At 46.3% G+C, this 9,723-nt stretch overlaps 2 protein-coding genes across 2 annotated transcripts in view; one reads left to right on the top strand and one right to left on the bottom strand.

Annotated features, from left to right (window-relative positions):
* The first annotated feature begins 39 nt into the window (after positions 1 to 39).
* On the top strand, positions 40 to 994 carry MRPL57 (mitochondrial ribosomal protein L57). Its single transcript, XM_006904817.3, has 2 exons — positions 40 to 128; positions 254 to 994. Exon 2 carries the CDS (start codon positions 259 to 261, stop codon positions 565 to 567), a length of 309 nt encoding a protein of 102 aa, XP_006904879.1. The 5' UTR covers positions 40 to 128; positions 254 to 258; the 3' UTR covers positions 568 to 994.
* Positions 995 to 4,596: 3,602 nt separating this feature from the next.
* Positions 4,597 to 9,723, bottom strand: part of ZDHHC20 (zinc finger DHHC-type containing 20) — a 31,139-nt gene continuing 26,012 nt past the window's right edge. Inside the window, exon 11 of the mRNA XM_006904818.3 lies at positions 4,597 to 8,014. Within this exon, the coding sequence (XP_006904880.1) occupies positions 8,007 to 8,014 (8 nt within the window). The 3' untranslated portion in view covers positions 4,597 to 8,006. The remainder of the gene's footprint in view (positions 8,015 to 9,723) is intronic.

Consider the following 9,723-nt stretch of genomic DNA (forward strand, 5'->3'; position numbering starts at 1 on the left):
AGAGCCGCATCCTCGCGCGGGGATTGCTGGGGCCCGGCGTCGCGGGCGCACTTCCGGCATCGCGGGCGCACTTCCGGCGTCGCATCCGCCCGCAGTGAGGGACGCGGGGCTCCGTGCGCGTGCCATCGGTGAGTGTGCCGACGGTCGCCGACGTCTGGGGGGCCGGGGGCGGGCGCCCCATTTCCCTCGGGGCCGGCGGCGCGCGGTCTCGTGGGCGCCGGCCACGCCGCCACCTGTCTCTCCGCCTCCGCAGGCACCATGTTCCTGACCGCCCTGCTGCGCCGCAACCGCATCCCAGGCCGGCAGTGGATCGGGAAGCACCGGCGGCCGCGCGCCGTGTCCGCCTGGGCGAAGCAGAACACGCTCCGCCGCCTGGAGACCGAAGCCGAGAACCACTACTGGCTGAGCGCGCCGCACCTCAGCGCCGAGCAGGAGCACGGCCACGCCGCGGCGCGCCGGGCGGCCGCATTCCAGGCCATCAAGGCGGCCTGCGAGGCCAACTTCCCCCCGCACCGGCGGCTCGTCGACCAGCTCAGCCACCTCAACGTCACCAAGAAGTGGTCCTGATGCGGAGCCGCCGTCCCGTCGCCACCTGGTCCGGAACCAGAACACGCGGGCCTTTGGACCCGGCTCCCGGAGCGGCCCGCGAACGTGCGCGCGGCGTGTGACTCGTCGCCCCGTGGGCTCGGGATATGACTCGTCGCCTCGTCGCCGCTGGGTCGTGTGTCTGTACTCTGCGAGGCGGACTCCGGGTCCCAGGTGGTGGGAAATGTGTTTGCGGTGAAAGCTGCAATAAAGCTGCAAAGCATGTTTTGGGGTCTGTGTCTGGGGCCCTTGGGGTGAGTTGGCGGCGTGCCGTCCGTCCGTCAATGAAAACGTGAGCCTTTCAGTTACACATTTCTAAAAATAGTATTACAAAAAAGTTTTTTCTTTTTCCTCTGAGATTTGGTATTCAAAGTGGACATTTAAATAAAGCGAAGTGTATTAGAACAGATACGTAAAAGTTCGTTTTAAGAAACATCTTGAGTTATAATTAACATACTATACTATTCGTCAGTTGGAGATGTTTGTTTTTCAAACCTTTTTCTGAACATAAAAAAAGTCACGTGTTACGAGACGATTTTACAAGTGAGGAAACACTTAAGGAACCCCCAAAATTACACCCGCAGTGATGACATCGACTTGCACTTGAATTGCTACATAATCCAAAAATCTTCGTTGTTTATGCTTCTGTATGTTGAATAGAAAAACTTCAGAATGCCTAGAAGAAAGGTCCCCTCGCTGCATCTGTCCTCCCTTTGGACTCTGGACACAGAGGTGGACAGCTAAACGTCGTGTCCTTTTAAACCACGGAGTGGATCACACCATGTGTGTGGCTTTCTGCAATTCGATTTTTGAAAACAGTGTTTTCAAGATCTTTCCCCGGCAGTTACTTCATTTTTTATAAACGTAGCTACGCAGAACCTTTAAATGCCTCCATTGTAGTCTGAATGCAGTAACATAGCCAGTTTCCTGTTGGTGGACATTGGTTTTCCTTATGTGCTGATTTTTTAAAAAGCCTTTTAAACAACTAGCCTTATGTGTAGGAAACGCTCAGATTTTTTTTCCATGTAGGGAATAACCCAATTTTTCTGTTTCTCCTGTGTCTCAGCTCAAAACACTTCTGGTCACCAAATGTGTGGTTTTACCCCCACCAAGCAATTCTCCGTGACACCACCTGGCTGGCCTACAATTCAGTTCACTCTGACACCGTCCGTGGGGACACAGAGACAGCTCCGCAGGTTTAAAGGGCTCAGTCCCATGAGACGGCTCCCCCTCTTACTTCGGATGTGAGTTGCATCTAGGTCCCAGGTTACCCACAACTTCTGTTTGACTGCAAATCAGAGGTTCCCGCAACCCACTCCTCAGCTTTGATCAGTTGTCTGGAACAGCCAGATGGAGGTGCAGGGGCAGGTGGAGGGCCCCGAGCCTGGAGATGTCTCGTGGGGTCAGGCACACCCTCCTGATGTGCACGTGTTTGCCAATCAGAGGGCTCTGGACCCACCCCACGATGAGAGTTACTGGAGCTGGCGGGCTTTCTCCAAGGTTTCGTCCATGAGTAACTCCACCCCCAGCCCGCCCCGAGGACGGGGTGCCACTGAAAATCCCAAGGTCCTCGCCTTTTTCTAGAAAAACTGGCCGGCACCCAAGAGTCACTCTGGAGCCCACCTGGTCAGCTCGTTAGAACAGAAGATACTTCTAGCGCTCTGACCATCTAGGAAGCTGCGAGGGCTTCAGGAACTGGGCCAAAGACCAGACAAACTTGCTCTGCCCCCACCTCACCTGCATCTCTCCCACTTCTAAAGGTCGGGGTGGGGGTGGGGGGTGTGCCTACGGTTAAGCACGGAGAAACACACACTGCCAAATTCTTGTTACAGCCGAGCCCTTTACACTCCCACCAAAGACACCGCTTTGCCCACACCCTCACTAGCACTGGCCAGGGCCTGTCGGACAAAGATAATCTCATTGCTGATTCTACTTACGTTTCTTCAACAAAGCTGAGCATCATTTTCCTTGCTGTGTGATTCATCATTCTCATTTCCTGTGGCTTTCTTGTTCTGTCTCCATTTTTTCCCATTGATGCTAGTTTTCTCCTAAATTTTCATGTACTCAAAATGTTTTAGCAGCAGCAGCATGCCTACCTAGAAATAAATGCCTGTCCTATGCCATTATAAAACCCTTTACTCATCTTTTCTTGCAGTACATTTGTTTTCATTTTCTAATGTTTCAGTGCAAGAGCCTTCTGGAATTTAATGTGAGATGCGAAGCGACTTTTCCCCAAGTGGCTAGCACATTGGTGCAGCATCATGTCAACCAACCTCTTCTGCCACCGATCCGTAGGAACGTCTGAGGCACCGTTTTTCGTTTTTACAACATGTGCACGTAGGATGAAAACAAATCGCATGAGAGGGCACTCGGTGGACTGTGACCCATCGCTCACCCGTCTTCCTCTCTGCAGGCGACCCCCTTCGTAGTTCAGTGTCTCCCGCACACACAGCTGTAAACGTGGGTGGGATGTTGTTTCCAGTCCTTCAAACAGTACTGCAGTGAATATCCTGATAGTTATTGCTCATAACGCAAAAGCCAACCTACAAAACTCCTAAAAATATAACCTGATAGGTCAAAGAATATGGGCATTTGAGAACGGTATTGTCAGAGATACTGCCCCATAAATGTATATTTCCACTAAAAAGTGTGATAGCTGACTGATGTTTTTCAACTTTGGGATAATTTTAAAGGCTGTGGTGCCCACTTTTGAGAACTTAGGCAACACAACAGATACCAAATCTGAGGAACATGAAATTCATTACTGCAGTTCTTTTCTGAACTCGTTTGTGGGCAGCTAGTACAAAGAAAAAGTCTCAAGAATTTATAACCTAGTGAGCTGACCTGCAAGTAAGTGTAACCAATACGGGCAAAATGAAATCCATCCTGGAAACAGTGCTCCAGGCAGCACGGAGGTGCTCAGCTGTTTTGAAGGCCTTGGGGACAGTGACAGGCCCGGGAGGTGCTACAAGAGTTGGAAATCCTGGATGAAGAGAATTACCTGGGGGGCGGGGGAGAAAATGGGCAGGGAGGGGACATTCTAGGGTAAAGAACAGGATGCCATGAATCAGAACACTCGGCTCGCCAGCACACACCAGATGAGAGGCGCCGAAGGTTAGGGACAGTGACACCACCTCACAGCATTGTTAACACCCGTGGAACCTGTCCCACAGGCGCCAGCATCTCTCAGCGCTTGAGAGTAGTCCTGAAGAGCTAGCTCGTGAGAAATGAGACAACTAAGGCCATGCGACGCATCACAGTGGCCTTCTGGCCATTTCCTAGTTAATCCTCCTCCCTGCCCCAAACAGTGCTCTGAATTGGGGTGGGGACGGGATTGCTTCGACCCTACTGGCCTCTGCTGGTTCCTGGGGCCCACAGCCCCACCTCAGGCTCTCCCTTCACTCAGCAGCACCGCCCGTCAAAGCCGGCACTTGGCAAGGGAACTGGAACACAAACGCCATAAAAGATGAAGTCACTCAGCATCTCGAGAGCTGCAATTCAACTTTCAGTGTTTCAAACATCTACCATCCAAAAGTGACTTCTGAATTGAAAATTATGTCAGTAAAAACTAAGCTAAAACCTTTCTGAAGAAAGCACCTAGTCCAGCCTAGGGAGACTATACTGTTACTGACTGAACTTAAATGATACCTTAGATATGGTCACCCCAAACTGTTAGCCAGACCTTTCTCTAAACACTACTTTACCAGATTTTTTTTTTTTTATGCCTACAGCACCCGGTCTTCCTAGGTGGTCTCCCATCCAAGTACTGACCAGGCCAGACCCTGCTTACCTTCTGAGATCAGACATCGGGCTTGTTCAGGGCGGCGTGGCCGTAGACCATGGACCGTGGCTTCACTGGGGCGCAAACCCAGGACCTCCTGCGTGTAAAGCAGACGTGCTCACCGCTACACTATGGAACCATGTCCCTATTTTACCAGATTTTTGACAAAATAATAGTCATTCTCTCACTTGGTAAATAGCACTTTGTACAACAACAAAAAACTGTTCAAATACAGTATTTTACTTTTGTTTATTAATACAGTAACTTATGATCTTTAAAAAAAGTTTAGAATGTTCATTCAGCCTTTATGTTAAGGTGGATTAGACCATCCAGTGGACAAAGCAAAGGGTGAGCATTCAGTCATGGTCCAGGGGGACACTCCTGAGAAGCAAACAGAAGACCTACGGGACTGGATAGCAAAGACAACTCCAGTAAACTGTTTCAAATCTGTTTATATAAAAACATTGAAGATCACTTTAAAATAGCATCCATCTTTTCTTTTAAACGGGCATAGACCCATCTGCAGTCATGTACAAATATAATGAACTCGACTACCAGCTTTCTCAAACTTTTAATACAAATACAAATCCTTGATTCTTCATACAACCCAACAAAATATAAAGTGAACTCGTTAGAAAAATATGGAACTTTCTGAATCTATATTGCATTTTTAATTTAAATTGGAAAATACAGTTCAGATTATATGAAACACGGATTTCAGGTTTACATATTAGCTATAGCTTAGAGATTATTAGAGATTATTATGGTCTTTATGTTGGCTGAAATGCAAAAATATGATTAATTTCTTAATAACAGATTAAAAATACTTTTCATTGATAGCAGTGCTAGTCCTAGATCAAAAGCTAGACATCTGGTAATTCACTGCGTGTGTGGTCAGTGCCCCGAATATGCAGATCCTAACACCAAGCCCTTAATATACAAGTACTTTAAACATTACTGAATGGAAACCTCGTCAGATAATCCTGAATTTAAACAACCCTGTAAACAAAGTCAAAATCTGCTTTCTAAGAGAAATAAAATTCAAGTAAACATTGCATATTTGATTTAAACTAACCTTGCAGTTAAATTATGACACATTGAATCATAACCATTAAATATGTAAAAAGACTTAAAAAATCATCTGTGTGTAAAGACGAATCTAAACTCTGTAAACGTGTCCCTGTTTAAGGACGACTCTACCACAGCTGCCCCTGGCAAGGGGACACTGGTCGGATGCCTCGGCTACTGAATATTCAAGTAAGTTTGTGCCCAGGTAAAACCGAGTCTCCGGTCACTTTGTTTTTTAATGGCAGTGGCAAGACCTGAAGTTGGATTTGATTTTCCTTAAATATCACACCTGTTCACACATTTGAAGGGCCATAGATGGTTCTAATAAATTCTCCCAGGGCTTCATTTTGACCTTTCTCCCCACAGAGTGACAGCACTAATCAATACCAGGTGCAATAGCAAACAGGCAGCCTTTCCCCGGTCCCCAAGCCACCTGGAGGCCCCTGCTGGCCTATGAGTAAACTCAGCCAAACGGTATTCAGAATGTGGCAAAATGTTGGCTTTAAAAGGTGTTAACCGAAAATTTCTGAAAAGGTGTTTACTATGCTATTAAAGCTGACGTTAATTAAGAGGAATTAAAAGAACTGAGAAAGATTACAACACCACAAAAGTGCCCGGATACGTTAAAGGGGACAATCAGGTCTCATTGGTTGTTAGGTGCATGCAAATCCTTTGATCTAAATGTAGAAATACTCATAACGGTCCCAGGAGAACACTTCTGAAAGTAGTAAATTTAAACATTTACTATTTCCTTGTAATATATAAGCTGCCAAACTGAAGTGATCATTTTGGTTGGTAATTGGTATCCCTGAATTCTCATACTTAAGGGTTTTCCAGAATCAAGATTATTAAGACTACAGTTAAAATAAAGGTGGAAGAATCCATATGATAGTATTCCAAACTACATTTTCAAAGCTAACACATTCCTTTGGTTCACGGGGGAAAGTTACTTCCTCTTAAAATCTAATATTAGTATTAACCAATGGAATTAGATAAATCCTATAAACGGAAAAACTGGAATAGTTGAGCAGAAAGTTTATGTGACATTTGAGTATAGAGTTATCCCTTATATATTGTTTGGCATGCAGAAAGCACTCTAAAAATATTTGTTGGATGAATGAAAACTAAGGTTATTTTTGCAAAATCAGAAATCGAATAATGTTAGAGGTCATCCAGCCCCATCATCCCTAACCACCCCTCCCGCCCCCCCATCGGTCCCATCCTACAGAGAGGAAAACTATAACCGTTGGTACTTCACAGATGCTTGTTAAAACTTATCTCTATCCACTACTGGCAGCAAATCACATTGTTTTGTGTGTGTATTTGAACACTATAAACAAGGATTGACATTTCTACATTGTTACTCCTTTATAAGACACTATATTTCTCTTTAGAATTAATGCAACAATTCTTGCCACTTAGACTGGATTTCAAAAGGAAAAGAGGATATGTATCTAACTCGGCAGAAAGAGGCTGCTGTTAGAATGTCAGCTTTAGTATTTTGCATCTAAGAGCGGAAACTGCCTGTCAGAGACTGGAAGTTTTAAATGACGACTCAGATTAGACTGTCTTTCCTGAGAGCAGCATTATGCTCGACAGTTTCACTTTAGTTTAAGTTGCCTTTGAAGTCATTGATTGAGCTGTTTATAGCCTCACTGTGAAGTTTCGAGTAATTTTTCATCATCTCCTAAACTGAAATTTGATTCAACAGCACATCGCCTCTACACACCTTGGGAGCCTGCCTGTTCTCTTTATTTTTCTTCTAGCCACTTCTACCTGTTCCTACTGAGTCCAGTATCTCTACAGCACATGCATCTGTGTTTCCCTGACCTACGGTCATGAAAATTCAACAACAAAAGTAACCTAAAAGCAGGGAGAAATGAAAATATTTCTTAAACTGCTAAATTTTCTTTAAGCCTTGGGCACAATGCTTCACTAAGCCTTCGATGAATTACACAAATGTGCTCCAGGTCTTAAATCATCGTATTTAGGTATCCTAATCCTGCTGAGCGTTACTGTATAGCCAACAATAAAAAAATCTGTATTAAAAATATTGAAAAGTTTAAAACAGTAATTATGAATTAGCAAACACCCAGTTGTAAAAAAAAGCAGTTCCTTTCTTTTCCTTACACAGTATAAGCAACAGTCGTTTTGATTTATTATTCACTTTCAGCCACCAAACCGCCCTAGATGTACTTCACTTAAGACAAGTTTTTAACTTACGTTTCAGGAGTGAAAATTTATATGGACCGTAAGAAAGAAGTCTGATACCGTAACTTGGGTATTAAAAAAATAGACATGCCATGTGAACGCGATAGGCAGCTGCTGTGGGCATCTCATCACAGGCACGTGTTATTTGCAAAGGGCCAGTCAGTCACTTCTGTGGCTGTAAGCCGCTGTTGGCTGATGTGAGATTAAGGCGTCTTCCCGCTTGGCAGTCCGTGGACCCCGCGATCTGTATGAAGGCTTCCGTTTTGAAAAAAATATATATCTTCTGTTATACTTCAATTTTTTCATTCCACTGATCATTTTCTTGCAAATAATACTGAAAATAGCAGTCCATAACATGTCTTTATAAACCTATAAAAACAGAAACAATCGAGTTATTGCTTAAAACTTGCTTTTACATTTTTGAAAACAAGATGATTAACTGCTTCTGCGGGCCACGGTGTAAAGCCGCTAGTGGAATGAGACGGCAGTGAGCAGGGAGGTGGGGATGTCGCTGGCCCTCTTCCACTGGCGCAGGCGATGGCATTTCCCAGTGGCTGTCGGAGCACCCTGCTGTCAACACCTGCCGACCCCGCAAGGCCCAGGCCTTGGGAGTCACTGTGGGGGTGTGGCGCCCACAGCCACAGTCCCCGCGCCTTCAGCAGCAGCTTCTCGGGTGGCAGCGAAGCGGGGCCGCGCACCCCGTCTGCGGAGTGGCCACGCCCCAGGCTCTGGGAGTGTCGGGCCGGCGCGACAGCACCAAGCAGGTAGCAGAGGCTCCCAAAGGACCGCGGGGCCGGGTTCCGGACACAGGGCATCCTCACGGGAGGCCGCAGAGCCACCGCGCTGGCTCCTGACCACGCAGACAGCTGCTCCGTCTCTGGCGTCAGGAGGCCCCGCCTGGCACAGTGCAGATGTGGCCCCGCCACTGGCCACCTCCGTCTGCTCAGCCTTCAGCTACTCTCTGCTCTGGATCAGATTTCAACAACGGCCAAAAGTCACCTTTTCTCCTTAAACTCATTAACACAAAGGTCAGTTGTCCATACACCAATCCTACACAATTTTTATCAGTTTCATGAGTCTACCAACGAATGCTCACTAAGCTTGTGCTGGGACAGGTAAGGAAATGGGATTTAGGGTGACACCGTCCAGCCTTTCCTGAATTACCTAATTCTGCTGATACAACTGAAAGAGTAAAAATTAAAATTGTGAATTTCGAGATGATGAAATATGCAAACAAACTGCATTCGTTCAAGGAAATTACCTTTGCACCATCTTGCCTGCCTCTCAGTCAACTGCTTAGTTATGAACAAGTGGTGCCCCATTTCCTATTGCCACTGTGCCATGGTTATGTGTCCCTGTAAGCACATAAGTGTATGTGACACAACGAAAATGAGTATTAAGTTTCTGGCTAAACAGCAACATTGATGATTGCAGCGAACACCAAACAGGCTCACGGCGCTGACCACTTGCCTTCCCGCAGACCCAGGAAGGCGGGGAAGGAGCGCTGAGCGTCAGACGTCCAATGAGCACGTCGCCCGCTGAGGACCCGGATGCTGGGGAAGGGCCGCCAGCCCCATGAAGACCCTGGCCGTGCTGCTGCCCAGTAACTGAAACGCTGCTGATGTCTCAAAGGACGCGCGAGCCCGAAATTCTGACAGCAAGTTTTCAAGTTTTAGGGTATTTCCTAGAGTCAGCACAAAGTGACCTGAACGTCCAAATTACTTTTCTACAGTGCAAGAAGATTACGACGATGCTATTACTAGTAGGAGCAGCCACAGATCTCCCCCAGGCTGCGATGCTCGCTGCTCACGGTCCCTTCTGCTTTATCGGCCGCTCCACCGTGCACCCGTAATTCAGGAAATGGTCAAGGATCATGAAGAAAAGGTTAAAATCTACTCAAGTACACTCTTCTTAATCAGACAGCTTTTCAAAACATTATTTTCAAATAAGCAAAAGCTAGGAACCTAAAGAATAACCTTGTTAAAATTTTATTTAGAATATTATGCCAAAATTACTTTGTACGTCCAAGGTAAAGAAATACGTGGCTGGGTACCAACCAAAAAAAAAAAAAAAAAAAA

This window comes from Pteropus alecto, unplaced genomic scaffold (genome assembly GCF_000325575.1).
Source record: "Pteropus alecto unplaced genomic scaffold, ASM32557v1 scaffold80, whole genome shotgun sequence".
NCBI classification, from domain to species: Eukaryota; Metazoa; Chordata; class Mammalia; order Chiroptera; family Pteropodidae; genus Pteropus; species Pteropus alecto.